General features: G+C 48.5%; 1 protein-coding gene across 1 annotated transcript in view; it reads right to left on the bottom strand.

Moving 5' to 3' along the window:
- Positions 1-4,204: 4,204 nt before the first annotated feature.
- The window catches only part of CD99 (CD99 molecule (Xg blood group)), a 34,202-nt gene continuing 20,165 nt past the window's right edge, over positions 4,205-18,241 (bottom strand). The window contains exons 7-10 of the mRNA XM_079911160.1: positions 15,366-15,410; positions 13,267-13,380; positions 6,886-6,942; positions 4,205-5,599 (exon numbers count right to left, since the gene is read on the bottom strand). Coding sequence (XP_079767286.1) covers positions 5,574-5,599; positions 6,886-6,942; positions 13,267-13,380; positions 15,366-15,410 — 242 coding nt within the window. The 3' untranslated portion in view covers positions 4,205-5,573. The remainder of the gene's footprint in view (positions 5,600-6,885; positions 6,943-13,266; positions 13,381-15,365; positions 15,411-18,241) is intronic.

Here is an 18,241-nt window from a genome sequence, read left to right as displayed (position 1 = left end):
CCTCGGTTTCCGTTCAGGTGAACCTTCAGGGCGCGCGCTGGGCGATCCGGCCACCCCACCCTCGCTGGACGGATGTGCTGACTTCTGCTTCCCAGTTTGCAAGGGAAACAGGCAATGTCTCCAAGCAGAAAGGATGAACCAAACTGGAGTGCCTCTGCCGGAATCCGAAGGGCTGGGCGTTCCGTCCCAAACGGCACGGCCCGGAGCCCGCGAGGCGCGTGCCCGTATATGCTGAAGGGCGTCCCGGGGAGCCCGCCTCCCTGCGCTATGCTGCCAACCAGCCTCAGGATGCTGGGGAAACAGGTGGCTGCCCCGCACCAATGGGTGCCCTGGGTCTGCTTCCCGCGGGCATGGGAGATGCACCAGCATCAAAGGCGCCAACCCTGGGTGCAGGCAGGACACTCCCTGCCCGGGGTCCTTCCCCTGAACCCTCCTGCAGGGCGACGCCAACGCCAGACCCAGCAGAGCGCCAAGGCAACGATCAGAGTCTAGACTCAAGTTTAATCTCTGCTTCTACGACTTGAAGACCCCGTACCTTTAGAGTCGCGCTGCATCCGTGGACCTCAGTTTCTTTGTAGGTGGCCGGGACAGTCAGTCTGGCTGGGGATGCTGGGGCCAGAGAAGCGAATTTCACCTGGCCCTCTCTCCGCGTTTTCCACCTGAGCTGTGTAAGAAGTGGTTGGATAGAGGCTTCTAGAAAATAACCCCTCTGTGTGGAGGGAAGCATTTTGTTTCCAATTGCATACACCTGAGTTACACCTTTCAGATAGAAATTATATTATATGCGATATATATATTATTTATATATAAATGTATACATTTTACATACATCTCAGTATATATATTACAGTACAATCTGATGCAAACTATTATATATAGAATGGTTCAACAACAAGGTCCTACTGTACAGCACACGGAACTACAGTCAATACCCTGTGATACACTGTCACAGAAAAGAATATGAAAAAGAATGTATACATGTATAACCGAGTCACTTTCCTGTACAGCAGAAATTAAACACAACATTGTAAATCAATGATACTTCAGTAACATTTTAAAAAAGAAAAAAAGAACTGGTTGGAAGCACCAGAGTTATTTTATTTTTTAAACTTTTATTGGAGTATAGTAGACTTACAATGTTGTGTTAGTTTCAGGTGTACAGCAAAGTGAATCTGTTATACATATACATATATCCACTCTTTTTTTTTTTAAGATTCCTTTCCCATATAGACAATTACAGAGTATTGAGTAGAGTTCCCTGTGCTATACAGTAGGTTCTTTTATTTTTTAATTTTTTTACATCTTTATTGGAGTATAATTGCTTTACAATGGTGTTAGTTTTTGCTGTGTAACAGAGTGAATCAGCTATACATATACGTATATCCCCATATCTCCTCCCTCTTGCATCTCCCTCCCACCCTCCCTATCCCACCCCTCTAGGTGGTCACAAAGCCCCAAGCTGATGTCCCTGTGCTATGCAGCAGTGGAAGCACCAGATTTATAAATTCCAGAGTTTCCAGCTCCACAGTGTGGGACATCAGATGAGCTCGTGCATTCATTCAACAAACATTTGACGCACAGCTGTTTTGAGCCAGAGAGGCAGGCTAGATGCCGGCTGTGTGGAGACAGAGGAAGAAGAGTTGTTTACAAAGAGGAGGAGAGAGTTGCAGTGTAATGTTCGGTAATATGGGGGAGCACACCAAGGCTGGGGGGCTCCTGGGAGGTTCTGCACCCAGCTTGTGTCCTAGAGGCTTCTGGGGAGGGTTGTAGCCTCACACTGATTTGATTTGATTTTCTCTTCTCTTCTCTTATTTTATTTTATACCAGCACACAGGATCTTAGTTCCCAGACCAGGGATTGAACCTGCGCCTCCTGCCCTAACCACTGGACAGCCAGGGAAGTCCTACCTCACATTGAATTTAAAGGCTGGGTAGGAAGGGGAGGGGAGGGATGGAGAGTGGAGGCTGAGGAAGGGCTGGGGCAAAGGGGGGACCCAGGGCTTCTGTGGGACCACCTCTAGGGGGTGCTGAGCACATCGCCCAGTGGTGTGGACCAAATGCTTGTGTCCCTCCAACATGTCATCTGTGGAAGCCATAAACCCCAATGGGATGGTGTTAGACGGTGGTCTTTGGGGAGTGATTAGGGTTAGATAAGGCCATGAGGGTGGGGCCCCCATGATGGGATTAGCGTCCTTGTAAGAAGAGACACCAGACAACTCTCCACCAAGTGAGGACACAGGGAGGAGACAGCCGTCTACATGCCCAGAGGAGAGGCCTCAGGAGGGACCAGCCCTGCCCACACCTGGATCTCAGATTCCAGCCTCCAGGACTCGGAGAGAATATATGTCTCTTCTTTAAACCACCCAGTTTGTGGTATTTTGTTATGGCAGCAAAATAATTAAAACTCTACTGTTTTTATTATAGCTGTTTTTTCATATTATAACTGGCCACTACCTGCTCCACCACACCTGACCCCTGCAAGACGCAGTTTGAAGTACAGGTATTTTATGTATTCAAGCAGGTGTTACCAACCTTTTTCTGTAAAGGATCCCATAGGACAGAAAAAAATAAAGAAATACTTCCTGCCCTGGGAGGTCCAGAAATTTAGTGGATGATGTAAACTGCATTTCAAATCAGTGGGAAAACATGGATTATTCAATAAATGGTTTGGGAATAATGGGATTATCCCATGGCGGTTTTTAAAAAACTAAATACCAAGGAATCTCTTCCTCATTCCCTTTACAGAAACGCATTCCTAGGGGATCAAATATTTTAATGTAAAAAAACCCCACAGAAGTGTTAGAAGTATGACACAGCAAGCCCAGAAACCATTAACTAACTTCACTGTGCAAAAATAATAAAAATGAATGGGGGAAAATATCACTTCAGAGTTAAAAGGTGAAGGATAAAGTGAAAAAGAGTATTTGCTACTTACTTCACAGTCATATCTTTAATATGTAAAGAGTTCCTACAAATCAATAAGGATAGGACCGATAACACATATAAACGTAGGCAAAATGCATTCATTTCCCCCAGAAATGGAATGCAAATGGGTCCCCCCTACGCAGATTCTCAATCTCACTTGTGTTAAGTGAGATTAAGTGAGATGTGTTAAGAGAAATGCAATGTAAACGCAGTTGATTTGATATCATTTTCAACTTACAGATTGGCACCAATCAGAAAGTTTGCACGGCAGTGAGGAAACAGATCTGACATCACTGGGGGGTATCATGAATTTGCACCTCTATGGGGGATGACTGGGCAGTGTCCATAAAAACTAAATATACACATGCTTTTCTTCCTCACAAAGCCAACTTCAGGCACTAATGCAACACACACACTTGCACACAGCCACAACAACGTGCTTACAGAGATATTCACTGCAGCATCTTGACAGCAAAAACTTGGTCACAGCTTAAGTGGGTTAATCAAACCCATTATGACCCAGACTTGTAACAAATCCTCCACTGGTATTGTCTCCCTTTGGCCCTTAAATAAAATCTTTCTGTTGATTTCAAAATCTGTTGGACTGTGATTTCTTCATATGGGAGCTCCAAAATGATTTTAAAAAGCAATCGTTATGCCAAGTATTTAATGATCCAGGCCACATAATTTAAATTCAATTTTTCAAAAGACAGACCTTTGATAAAATCATGTTTATTTTTACGTGAACATGAAATTAAACCGAGTCTACAACAATGTACATCCACCATCCGTAAGAAAAGCCTAGTTGACATATTTCTTAAATGTATACTTATTTATGAATCAGTCATAATTTCACATCCTTAAAGAAATACCCATCCTTTCACTCTTCTCTTCTTTAATGAGGCATTTATGCTTATAGTATGATTGCAATGCTTATAAAAATGCCAATGTTATTCAGAGTTACAAAAAGACTGTATGCGTTTTTTCTTATTATGAAGCAAGTCAGCGTGCACAATCTTGACCTCAAAGGCAACCCGTGATGACTCACTGGGGAGAACATGGACGCTCTCGACCTTTGTACCCAGGTGCTCCGAGCCAGTTAGCGAGGGAACCCAAGCATATTGACCAACCTGGCCCTCAGCTCTTGACGACTGGCCGACCCCATCCATGGATGGATGTCATATATTTGTGTTCCATCCTGTAGAATCCTGAATGTCATGGTCACCACTGTGCACACCAGGTCATAGGTATTTGTTGAACACAGCAATGAATGGATAGGATAAATACCAATCCTTTTTTTTTTTTTTTTACACCATTTCATATACTCTAAAGTTATCATAGTGTCAAAGACAGAACAAGTTAAAGAGCCAGACGACGGTCTCCAGCAATACCTCGAGAAAGAAACTCCAAACGCTTTTAGATAACGCAGGGAGGAGAGGTCACAGAAAGGATACGGGCGTGGAGAGGGGTTGAGTCCTCAACAGCAGGGGGTGGCGCAGATGCCTACCCCTCAAACTACTGGCAGAGTTTCTGAGCTTCAGAAGGGAGAAAGACCCAGCCTTCATGACTGATACGTCATAGCAGCCCTCTCCCAAGTTAGGTGCTTTGTGAAGGCAGCCCACGCAGGTGTGCTTAACGTCATACCTTTGAACCTGGAGTGGCTGATGTGAAACACACAACAGTTCTTTACACCGTCATCCGTGACAAGAGGAAGTCTTCCCAGGAAACCGCCACTGCTCTGGGTTACTATCCTAAGAGCTTTAGACGAGGCAAGCCTGTGCCCCTGGAAACTAATATTTCCGCGGAGGGTAGTCTACGGGTGGGGTCCAGCCCGTCTGCAACACCAGGGCTTCTGCACTTCCCGAGATGAACACAAAAGTCCACGCAAAGCCCTTCTGTATAAAAGCAAGCATTCTGGGCGCTGTGCAGTGCGTGCGCGGTCCTAAACGGGGGAAATGCTTCTAAAGGTGGAGAAGTCATCGTGTGTTACCGGGAGAAGAGCAGGCATTCCGTTCATTGCAAGATGCTATAAAGAGCGAGCACTTACCGCGATCGTCTGTCTTACAGCCCCAGAGAAGGGAACAGGGGATCCATCCCACTAGTTTCACAACCTTTTTTAAAAGTCACCCCATGGCAAAACATTAAGTAAAAAGTACTTGGTTTCTAATTTCTCTTTATTAGTTTGGTGTGGGAAAAAAAAAAATCCTAGTAAATGGAAGAACTTTTGAGGAAACTAGCCGAAGGCTTACCTCACTCTATAAAAAGGTCAATGTCGGCAGAGGTTCAGACGCATTCAATTTACAGGCAATTGGTAAACAGCGCGGCGTTTCTGGTTGGGGAACTTCAGTGGGGTTGAATGACGGGGACTTGGTCGGTCAGCCTTTCACAGCACACGGGAAACCCCTCAGGGCCGTGGAGAAGGTGAGTGTAATTGCCCTCTGGAGGCAACACTCATCCCAAGTCAATCTCACCCACCCAGCACGGTGGTGACGCACCTCAAGATTCAAACCAGGAATCCCAAGTTGAGCAAAGGCACGGACAAGCCGGGGCTTGTTTCCAGCGGGGCCGCTCTGTCCCTGCAGGCGATCTTTGGAGAGGCTCAGCAGGCCAGCTCGAGACCCTGCTATGACTCACTTGGCTGCCGACCTCCTATTTCTCCAGAAGGGTCTGTTGAACTGCAGAGGACCAAGACACAAGAACAGATTTTACAAGGCACCCCCAGCGGCCCCGACAAGCACGCGAGTACCTGCAGGTGGAAAATTCCAGAAGCGGGTGACGCTATTTCTACAGAAGATAGAAGTGTGCTCAAAGCTCACTGCTGACAGAAAGCAAAAACTAAATCCAACGGGTTAGAAAAAACAATTCAGTACATTTCATACTACGATGCAACGGTCACTCGTAAAAAACGGACACTTCGGGAAAAGTAGAAAGAAACTAAGAAGAGGCATTCTCTACTCGCGACTTCTCTGAGACGGTAAGAAATGTCTGTAAACTACAAATTTCAGAATAAATAATTCTGTAAATGAGGGGCCACGGCGTTGGTTCATTGACAACAATGCAGGGCTAAGATTTTCAGATCAGTTCATTTCTGTTTTGGAGGTCTCTTTCGCATTTTCTTGTCCTTAAAAAAGGATAGCTCATGTTACACATCCTTCCCTTATTTGAAAGAGCAACGAGCTAGACACTTTCTAAAAGTCCGTATGTTTGGAATTAAAACTATGTTAACTTTTCACTAAAAACTTATCTCGGGACTTCCCCGGTGGTCCAGTGGTTAAGACTCTGCCTTATAACGCAGAAGGCATGGGTTCAAATCCCTGGTTGGGGAACTAAGATCCCGCATGCCGTGGGGTGTGGCCAAAAACTTTAAAAAAAAAAAACCCAAACTTATGTCAATTCCACAGGCGTCCTATGCAATAAATGTTGCCTTTCTTGGGCAAAGGAGTGGGTCTCCACATATATACACAAACGAAAGAAAGAAACACACACAGGTGTATAGACACATAATTTGTGTTTTCCTGCCGTTTTCAGAAGTGGTTCTAATCACTGAACGTCCCACCTCTGGCCCTGAGAAGTTTCCATAATTTGCACCACCTCCTGTTCTTGGTCCAATTCGCCACCAGGTTGGGAGGATTCTGTAAAAGTGACCGCAGCACGTGAAAATGCTGCAAAGGGTGCATCTCAGAAGATGCAATCCGGCCAGCTGCTGACTCCGGCCATGCGGCAGTGGGGCGACGCTTGGAAAACTCTCCTGGCCGACATTTAAAGAGAACGTGAAGCGGACTTAGGTCTCACCGGAAGCCTCAAGCCCCGGAAAGTCTATGTGGCATCTCCCCAGAGAACCCCCTTGAAAACTTCGAGACACAAAGGATCCCATCCAAGAATCTGAGCAGGACAGTGGTGAGAGGAGGAAAAACAGACCCGCGGGGGGGCGGGGGGGGGGCCCACTCAGGACGCTTCTTACCGGGTGGCTCGGCGTTGGTGCCCTGATGGTTCTCCATGTTCATCTCGCCTTGGTCAGCTGCAAGAAGAACAAAACGCCCCAGGAGGGTGACTACCAAGACAACCCCCCCTGATGGTCACTCTCAAGCTGAACTGGCCTCCCACCTCCTGTCTCCATCCGCTGCCCCCAAGCAGAGGACCGCCCTGGTCATCAAGGCACGAAGGGCACCTCGCGGGGTCTGGCTTCTTCGCTCCCATGCTTCTTCAGTCTATCATTTTATTTCCCAATTTCTACTCCAAAAGTTTTCGAACACACATACGTCAACGCAAAGAGGACCCTGCCGCGCCCCGCCGGCCCCCAGAAACGATCTCCCAGCATACAGTGCGAGGCGACAGAATTCAAAATGCACGGGCGAGCGGGGCGGGGGACAGGACGGGACGACAGGGTGGAGGGCGGGATGCAGTGGGAGATTGGGATGAGCAGATGCAAACTGCTAATGCTGAGGATGGATCCACAACAAGGCCCTACTGTAGAGCACAGGGAACTCGATTCGATATCCTGGGATACGCCATCATGGAAAAGAATATGAAAGCGAACATATGTGTGTATAACTGAATCACTGCTGTGCAGCAGAAATTAACACAACATTGTAAACCAACTACACTTCAGTTAGAAACAAAAACGCAGGAGAGATTCCCAGTCAGAACATGTTTATTTCTTTACTGCATGCTTGGGAAGGGACACGGAAGCATGTATGACGTGAAAAGGACTGAAGTAGCTCACGGGACCCATGACGACCGTTCTCCTATATTCCCGAAGCTTTGATTTTTGCAAAACCGCAGCATCTGGGGTTAGCATCATGCGTGAACACCCAACACCACTTTTCATCCCGGTCCCAGAAACACGCATCCCCCCCGTCTGTATGAAATGGATTCCGTGAGCCACCACCCTTTCCCCCAACCACGAAAGGAGACCCCAGTCAGAGACCAAACTTCTAAGATGACAAAAAAAGAAAGAGAAACACCCAAAGAGGAGAGAGTTTGAAGAGATCTGTGCAAACACTGCAGGGCGGTCACTGCCAATGTCACGTCTTCTGCTGGCCGGGCAGGAGGCAGGCTCTGAACACGCTCACATTGTAGAGTCAACTATTATGACGATAAATCCTAAATGTGCTTTAATTTCATGTGACAAAGAAGCTCCCTACCAAAAGAAAAACAAAGGAAGAAGAAACCCAGTCAAAATATTCTAACGGGTCCGCAGAAAACCTATATCCAGGTATGTTCAAGGAAAAGGAAAAAAGAAATGCCCCTGGGAAATAATAAAGCACAGCCAAACCCAAATCCATGTGGGGCCAAACGTTATTTCCAACAAGTAAAAGACATGTTCAATCCATTATCTGAAGAGATATTTGGGGGGAGGGGGAGGGGATGCCGGCACACCCAGTTTTGATGTTGGTGTCACCAACGCCCAGCATTTGGGGAGAGCCTGAGAGTGGGTGGGTGCTTCGTGGGCGGGGAAAGGGATCGGCCCCCTGGGATCCGTTTAGCCGGAGCCGTGTGGTCAGGGATGCAGGGCCGGATTCCCCGATGCCAAGCGCCCAACCCAACCCCGTGGACCCCTAAGAGGAGACCCGGGCTCCACCAGGTGCATCTTCCCGCTGCAACCTCAACACTTAAAAGGCCAAACACACCCCATCTCAAACTCAAAACCAAAGCAGCTCACATGCCTTTCTTTTAAGCTAGGAGCCACTCGAGCTATGAAGGCAACTACAGCAATGGCAGCTTTCGGGGTCTCTCTGTGTGCGGGCTGTTTATGTAAACACTGCAGGCACTGGGGGCCAAAAGCAGACCCCAGAGACCACTGACCGGCAGGGTCTCATCTGTAGTTCACACCCACGACTTCATTCTTGGGGCACAGAGATTCGATTTAAATGCACCCCTGTGCTAACCGGGACACGGGCTTTATTTCATCAGAACCAAGAAATCTGCGACGCTTTCTTCAAAGACCCAGACGGCCAGCAAGGTGACCACTGTCAAGGCCATCAAGGTGACCGGTGGAAGATGACCAGGCCCACGGGAGGAGCACGGAGAGCCTCCGTTGCAGGGTTCTTTTTTTTTTTTTTTTTTTTTTTTTTTGCGGTACGCGGGCCTCTCACTGCTGTGGCCTCTCCCGTTGTGGAGCACAGGCTCTGGACGCGCAAGCTCAGCGGCCATGGCTCACGGGCCCAGCCACTCCGCGGCGTGCGGGATCCTCCCGGACCGGGGCACGAACCCGCGTCCCCTGCATCGGCAGGCGGACTCTCAACCACTGCGCCACCAGGGAAGCCCGAGAAGCCAGCACAAGAAGGAGATGGTCTGATGTTAAAAAGGAAAAAAAAAAAAAAAAAAAAATGCAGCGATGACTTCCATGCTTACGGGGATATACAAGGATGCAAGAATTCTAGGGTGTCAAGATCCCAACACTCACGTCTCCGCTGACCTCAGAAATTTAAGATCGTGAGATTTTTAGGTTTTGCCTAAATATGTGGATTTTTTTTTCACCCGCTGCGAACTGGGAAATTCACATAATTGGCAAAAACTGATCTGAGCAAGAGTTAGGAAACACTTCATGGAAATGGACCATAAAAATCCAGGGGCTATGGAATCAGAAGGGTAAAAATTCCATCATGAGCGTGAGAGAGGAAACCCTATGACCCAGGGCCGGCTTTGCCCCAGGACTCTGAAAACAGGACGGCTCACCCCCTGCAGGATACACTGGCAAGGATGGGGGATGCTGAGAAACCTGGTTCGTTCATGGAAGCCCCCGCCGGTACCATTTCTTTCTGTTGGATTTTACGTTAAAAGGAAATGTCTGCATTTCTCTTCCTTATTCTGAAGCTACCTGGGCCTTAAAATATCATATCATACGCTTCTGTGCACCGTGAAGGGAGAAAACATATAGGATTCAAGGCATGGCATCTGGTCTGGGAGAAACACATCACGGTGGCAGTTTTACTAATAAGGAAAAGGACAAATGACAAGGTCTGCTTTCGACTCTGCGTCTTGGTAGATAAACACGGATCGGAAAGGACGATCTTGAGGCCCCACCTGGGGTTTTCTGCTCATCCCTAGGTCTTCGACTCATCTGAAACGGAAAGTCAGGAAAGGAAAATGAAAGAGAAACAAACAACGAGAAGTAAACGTCCGAAAGGTTTGCTTCAGGTGCATGCCCACAGCCCAGGCAGCAGTGAGAGCGGTTAGGAAGATGCCCTCTGGGCTCAGAAGTTGAGGAGACAAGCTGACAGAGCAGAGCATCACAGAGTGGACACCAGAATTAAGTGGGGGGAGGGAAGGGGGGCGGGGAGGAAAGGAGGGAAGGCAGGAAGGGAAGGAGGAAGGAAGGAAGGAAAGAAGGGAGGGAGAGGACATGCCAGTAGCTCATTTCACCAACGCCGCAAGAATCTGCTACCATCAAGGACAAGGGAAGCAGCTGGCGGATGTGCAGTGAGCAACGAGAATCAGCTATCGACCGCATCCAGTGACAACAACCAAACACTGTGCCCTGTCCCAGCGGGTCAGTCTCAGCGTCACCCATCATTTAAACTGGTGACTTGAACCCAACCCACGAAAACGCAAAGACACACATCAACCAGGAGCCTGCGTCCCAAAACGGCTTTAAGAGGCCAGCTTGCATCACTTGGAAGAAAACCAGATTAAACTCCTAGAGTCACAACTTCAAACCTTTAGGCATAAAAGACAGAGCTACCAAACTTTGCTGGCCGTGGAGGTTTTCTCATACCTTCTCACAAAATGTAACACGGAGAAGCTCTTAGCTAAGTATATATCAAGACTGACAGTACTAGATGGATGTGTCTCCACGTTGGGAAAACACATCTGCTTCCGCCGTAAGTGCTCGAGAGGAAGCTTGGCGCAAATTCAACAGACACTACAAAATTCAATACAACAACGAGGTCCCGGAAAGTCACTCTGCAAACCGCCACGCTCAGAGAATAATGGTTCACCCCAAACCACGCTTCCTCCAAGGACGCGAGCTCACTGTACACGCGGGAGCCACATCCTCCTTACGAAATCTCCAAGCTCACAGCTGCACACCTTAAAATAACCACCCCAGAAATAAAGCCTATAAACTAGTCCTGCACGGACCTGAAAAGGTCTAGCATCGTCATGGACCCGATACCTGGCCATCTCTGCTCATAAAAACACATAACTGACAACAAACACTGAATTCATTCTATAAGGCAGGTCTATAAACCGCGATATCTACGCACGTAGTCAGAAAGATGCTCACTGTTTGCGTTAGGCTCGGTGCTTATATGAGAAAAGGGACCCAAGTTTCTTTGTGTCACTGCTGGACACTTTACAGCTGGAGACAAAAGTGCTTATACTGAAATCAGAAACACCCGCTCCCTTCCCTCATGAAGGTTCACCCCCCCCTTTTTTTCCTTTTTCTTTGTGCATCTACATCAGCTCAAGACCACGGACCTGTGAAAACCACAAAGCAAATCAAAAATTTAAAGTCGCACCTAATGTTAATTCAGCCTACGAAGACAGACTGGAGGACATATTCTAGGGGAATGAATGGAGCCAGCCTCTCTGGAAGCAAAAGTTGAATCCTCGCCTGCTCTGAGCCAGTTCTTCAGAAAGTTCGCTTTGGTTTTGAAAATCGGACGTTCAACTCTTTCTACCCGGGAAGCTTTCCGTTTCCATGCCCACCCCTTCCCCCTGCAATGGGGGAACAGTGCTTGAACCCAAGACCAAGACCCCGGGGTGGGGTAGGGTGGGATGCAGAACACCTGGTTTTCCCAATTTCTGAATCCCTTTTCCAAATATGAGATGATGTCAAGTCTATTAAGACTCTTGGGTGTTTCCTCAAATCCCTGTGTCTTGACATACGAACATCCAGAGAGTCATGTATCCCGTTCACACGGTAACAGAAATGCTTTGTAATTCCAGAGTCCAACTGGGGTTCACCTGAAGATTTTCAGGAAATCTCGGGGCCAGGACTTCCTGTTTATCTTGCCTAGCGAGCGCCTTCCTCTCCTGGCTGGGCGTCAAGCTCTGAGTTTGAGTATCTTCAGAGAAAGTGGAAAGTGTGATTGAAAAGGAAACAGAAATTCACTTCTATCGAATCCCTAGTCTTTTAAGTCTTCGCTCGTTCTAGGAGAAGCAAAAGAAAACGGTGTTCTCTTTTGTGCTGTTTCCCCCCACTTGGTTCTAACTGTAGATCTTTTGTAAGTATCTCCTGGAACTTGGTCATCTATCCATTTGGGCATTGCTGGACGCCCACCATTCCGCCAGCCAACCACACTTTCCTGAGCGTGGCCAGATGGAAGGCGACCCACTCACACGAGGGAAATAAGATGCACTCAGGCACCCTTACCCTCCACTGCTAGCAGAGGGATATAAAAATGGCCTCTTATTTTAGGTCTCTGAATCCAAACGCTGTGTCAGACTTTTAATTTCAGGCTATAAATAGTGTTTGTGAACCTAGAAATCTGGAATGATGCAAGATGAAGGATAAACTCCATCCCTAGAGGGTAACTTGGCCTCCATCAAGTCTTCTGGGAATTTCCCAAGAACCCTCAGGAAAGGGTCCTTTAGGCAGATGACACCTATGGCCAACGGCAAAGTATGGATAAGGACTTAGGGTCATACACAGAAGGGAAGTTCAGATGCCACAAGCCTCCTCCAAGGAGGATGGGCAGCCACGGCCACAAACACCGCAACCCAGCCCTCGCTGGTTCTCAAAGCCAGACCTGGACAGAGCCTTCCAGAGATGCACAAACATGAACTGTGCTCAGAACAGCAGAACTCACTGATGTCAGGACGAATCCTAAGTAACTTAGCATTTGAGTACAAAGTCCCAAAATGCCCGGTGATGGAATTCCGATCTCTGTGCTGTAACGGTGGTATTCGGCGGTCCATGTAAATAACAACGAATGAATCGTAAGAACTAACATTTCTTCAACACTCACTCTCTCCCAGGCAACCTGTCAAGACTTTCACACATGACCTTATTGACCTTCACCCATGACCTTACTGACCTTCACGCATGACCTTACTGACCTTCACACATGACCTTACTGACCTTCACAATGACCTTATTGACCTTCACAAAAATTCTAAAGCGCAGACTACCATCTCTCCTCGTTACGGGGATGCCCGCCCCCCAAAATGGAATGGTTAGTAACTTGCACCAGCTCACACGGCTAAATGCAGGAGACGCTGGGATCAAAGCCACAAAGTCAGATCCCAGTTTTCTAGCCACTTCGGGAGCCCCTCGGCCGCCTTCCACGTGTCTGTGCCAACCTGAGCTCTGCTTTTTAGTTCTTTTTTTTAAATGAAAGCACTCTTTTCAAAGCAGCAAGGCCCCACGGAAAGGACGCGGCGGTGAGCACCTTACCGTTCTCTCTGAAGCAGAGCTTCTTCTTCTGGTAGGCGATGAAGCTGGAGATGGCCCCGGCCACGGCCACTGCGACGGCACCGATGATCCCAGGGACCACCCCCGGGGAGTCGGCTGTGGAAGGAAGCACAGGACACCATGACACACGTAACCCTCGCGCACGGACCACGCCGGGGGCTGGCGGCCCTGCCCGGAGGAAGAGGGTGGGGCTGAGGCCTGAGAGGCGGGGCCCCCGGTAACCACAGAGGGCCCGTCACTCCGGAGCCACGTCTGAATTCATTTTACTACGCGAGCTGTTTCCAATCCAAGAACTGGCTCCCAGTGGGAGGCCAAACCCCATCTCTTCCCCACCCCTAGGACCAGCTCAGCTGTCCTCCCAGCTCAGTGAGGAAGGTCTCAGGTGGGTGATAAACCCACAGTGGAAGGGGGCCCAGCGGGGACCACTCAGAGGCCGTGTGACCTCAACCAGCCAGATGGCCGTCTCTTCATGTACCTTCCGAAAAATCAAAGTCGCCCACCTCTTCGTTAGTCTCATGTGCTCTAGGGTGACGGGGTTTCCACCCCCCACCAAGAATCCTAAAACTACCTGCATCCGTCCCACATCTACAGCTGTTTCTTGACACGGCAGGTGCACAAGACATCCTCCCCCGTGAATAAAAAGGAGGACGGTGTGATGGACGGTTCACCCTATGTGTCAGCTGGACTGGCCAGGGCCTGCTAGGCAGCTGGGAACACTTTATTTCTGGATGTGTCCATGTGGCCGTCTCCAGAAAAAAATAACGTTCGCACCCGTTAGCCTGGGTAAAAGCCGTCACCAACGTGGACGGGCATCGTCCAATCCACTGAGGGTCTGATTAGATCACAAAGGGACAATTTGCTCTCCGCCTGAGCTGGCACGTCTGTCTTCTCCCGCCCTTGGACATTGGTGATCCTGCTTCTTGGGATTTTAGACTCAGACTGGGACCTACGCCATTCGCTGTCCTGGTTGTCGGTGTTTTGCATGGGGACTGACTGGCCACTTCCCTGAGTGTCCGGCGTGCAGACAGCAGATCGAGGCCCTTCTCAGCCTCCGTAACTACGTGGGCCAACTCCTTACAATAAGTGTCTTTCTACTCATCTCTATACATCCTAGTGGTCCCGTTTCTCTGGAGGACCCTGGGTAATATGGGTGGCGTTCCTTCTTAGGGCACCATGGGAGGGCGACTGAACTTAAAATGCAGATCCCGTCGGTAGCAGGTAGACCTCAAGCTAGTGCTCTTCACGGACACTGTGGGGTTTTTTGTTTTTTGGGTTTTTTTTTGCGGTACGTGGGCCTCTCACTGTTGTGGCCTCTCCCGTTGCGGAGCACAGGCTCTGGACGCGCAGGCTCAGCAGACATGGCTCACGGGCCCAGACGCTCCGCGGCATGTGGGATCCTTCCAGACCGGGGCACGAACCCGTGTCCCCTGCATCGGCAGGCGGACTCTCAACCACTGCGCCACCAGGGAAGCCCTGTTTTTTTTTTTTTTAACCAATTGAAGGTTTGTGGCCACCCTACGCCAGGCAAGTCTATCAGCGCCATTTTTCCAACAGCATTTGCCCACCTCACGTCTTTGCATCACATTTCAGTAATTCTTCTAATATTTCAAGTTTTTCATTATGATTCTGTTTGTGACGGTATCCGTGATCTCTGACGTTACTCCTATGACTCGCTGAAGGCTCAGAGGGTGGTGAGCATTCATTAGCAATAAAAAGTTTTATAAATCTAGGCCTGCACGTGGTGTTTTTTCTTGGCCATAATGCCCCTGCACACTGAACAGACTACGGTGTAGTGTGAACATCCCTTTTAGATGCACCGGGGAACCATACAATTCGTGTGACTTGCTGTATCGCGATATTCGCTTGACTGCGGTGGTCTGGACCTGAATCCCCAGCATCTCCGGGGTCTGCCTGTGTTTCCGCTGAGCCCCCTTGGAACGCGTGTCCAGAGAACCATTCTTCATGCCAGTATCTTTCAGATGACGCTGCAAATACTAAAAGTGAGGCTGTGACCACTGGCTCCTGCTTTCCTCAATAGTACACGTGAGGAACCCAGGACATCAGGAACCAGGGGTACGTACCCTGCTCCGCCCCTCCAGGCCTCTGGTTGCCGCCATCACCGCCTCCTGTAAGAGAGGAACGAGGCTTGGTGACAAATGGCGCTGGGAAGACGTTTGGTAACCGAAAACTCATACCAAGGACCAGCTCCTCTGACCCTGGGTTGTGAAGGTTCCTTAAGAGAAATGACCGTGGGACTGATGAGGCCGTTAATATCAGGGTGTCCCTTTCCACTGCTGGGAGGGGCTGTCCTCGTTCTGCGGGCGGTATCACCTGTCTTGCTCCCGTGTCCCTGAAATCTAGGCTTGGCACCTGACTCAACCCCCTGGCCCCATGGTGGGCCCCAGGAGACCCGCTGAGTCTTCAAAGTCCCCCAGGGATTCGGGGAGAAACCCAGCAAGGGCCTCAGAGCCCACCTGAGAAGTGGGCACAGGTCTACTCCAGCCTTGAAGAAAAAAAAAGAGAAAAAAAAGAGAGAAAAAAAAGTGGAGAAAAAAAAGAAACTGGTATAACCTAAATGCTCGCACGGCTATGGGGTCATTCCAGGCACATTCCTGTTACCTCTCAGGCCCCCCAGTCTCACTAGGGGTGGTTGTCAGCCATGTGCCATCCAGGGACCCACCACCTCTGGGTGTGGTCTTCCTTCGTGCTTTCCCCGGGGCTAAGGGATACCGCTTCACCACCCCCTCTACTTTTTCCACATGTAATGCCAAGGGATACTCGATGCTTTTGTTGCTGTTTGTCTCGTTTTGTTTTTTCTTTTTGCCCACACTACGCAGCTTGTGGGTCTTAGCTCCCCGACCAGGGACTGAACCTGCACCCTCGGCAGTGAAAGCAAAGAGTCCTAACCACTGGACCGTCAGGCCATTCCTGATACTTGATGTTAAGCTGATGCTTGTACAATTATTAGTGCACAAACCAGGAATCCACCCAGTGGACTGTACACTTGTGAGGGTGCCTTTAGCTTTGTTTAATGTCAGCCAGTCACTCCCAGTGTGTCTTTCCAGTATAGTCACACAGGCACTGCACGTTACATCCAGTGTGTCTTTCCAGTATAGTCACACAGGCACTGCACGTTACATCCAGTGTGTCTTTACAGTATAGTCACACAGGCACTGCATGTTACGTGGCTATGGGGCAACACTGCCTGCTACAAAGGAGGGGCTGCATGTTACGCAGCTACAGAGCCAGCGTACGGCCTGTTACATGCAGTGGGTAAGAGCACGTTACACGGGTATCAAACTAGAATCCTGTCTGTTACACTCCTCAAAGTGGGGCGATCTTGTACAGCACCTAGAGATGTAAATTTAAACGGAAAACCAATTAGAAGGTAGACAGCTAGCCACTGCAGACATGACTTTGGGGACCAGGGTAGAAGGGGTTTACTCTGAAAGGTATGTGAGCTCAAGAGGGGAGGTAGGGGCATTCCCGGTAGAAGGCAAACGAGACGATAAAAAAGCATGTCACCGTAAGGGCGTGACTGATAGAAACAGACTTATAACCCTTTGGGGGCTGGTTCATCCACTGATGTCAATCAATGGCACTCCAACAAGCAAGGATTCAAAGCAAAAATGTTTCCAGTAACGTTTAAGGCAGGCCAGAGAGGAATGAACCCAGCAATCTCTTACATGGTCCTCTTACCAGTGGGACTATCAACGACCCCAGCCATTCTGGAAAGCAATCTAGCAATCCATGAAGGGATGGAAAAGTGGGAACTCCTTTCAGAAACCCTACTTCTTAGCAACCACCTTAAGGGAACCACATGGAGGACATCCGATATCAAAGCGTAAAGATATGTACAAGAAACCGGTGCAGAATCTAAAAATCACAACAAACTAGTGAAAATAACAGAAAAGAAGCAGCCTCACAGATATAGAGAACAAACGAGTGGTTCCCAGTGGTTCCCAGTAGGGAGGAGTGGTTCCCAGTCTGTGCCCAGGGGGACGGGCAAAACAGGGGGAGGGGATTAAGAGGTACAAACTACTATATATAAAATCAATAAGCTACAAGGATAGATTGCACAACACAGGGAATAGAGCCAATATCTGATAATAACTTTAAATGGAGTACAACCTAGAAAAATACTGAATCACTACGTCATACACCTGAAACTTATACAATACTGTACAGCAACGATAAACTCAAAAACAAGTATTAAGGAGTATCAGGCAGTTAACTAAAAATGTTATTTTTTTATTAAAAAAAAAAAAGAAACTGGTATAACCTAAATGCTTAAAAAGGGAAGGGACAATAAACAGATTGTACACGCAGGGGGAAGAACACGGGTCAGGGCGGGAGTGTGGGGAGACATCAGAGCATGAAAGTCCCTCGCCAAGGAGGTCAGAGTCATGGGTCACCTCCTGGGAAATCTTCACATCATCTTATTATTATTATTCACCGTGTACGCTCCATTCTCCAAGAAACAAACAAGAACCAGAGCTCGATGGCAGAGTTAGAAATAAAAGACTTCCCCAACTGGGGGCTGAAGCCAGGGTTTTCTACCTGGGGGGGAAGCTGGAGTTAACTGCCATGGAAGGAGCTTCCCTCCAGGGGGAGGTCCAGAGGCTCTGAGTCTGCAGCCCTCCTAGGAGGCTGTGGGCCAAGAGTGACGCCCAAATTCAAGGCTGACGCACAATCTTTCCCCACCTCCTGAGGGTGACCCAAAGGAATCCTGGGGGAGAAGATCTTTACCTTGTGTCTGGCTACGCCTCATATATTGCGTACACATATACTACACATATGCCTATTTTAGATTACATATGCATAACAGATGAATACAGTAAAAATATATTTATATGTAACATACGTATACACGATCATTTATACATACATAAGTACATAAAAATGACTATATATCTCATCAAGTTATAACTATTCTAAGCATATATTAATTTTACAC

The sequence above is a fragment of the Stenella coeruleoalba genome (genome assembly GCF_951394435.1).
Source record: "Stenella coeruleoalba genome assembly, chromosome: X".
NCBI classification, from domain to species: Eukaryota; Metazoa; Chordata; class Mammalia; order Artiodactyla; family Delphinidae; genus Stenella; species Stenella coeruleoalba.
Note: the sequence above shows the minus strand (reverse complement) of the source record. Positions and strands in the feature narration are given on the sequence as shown.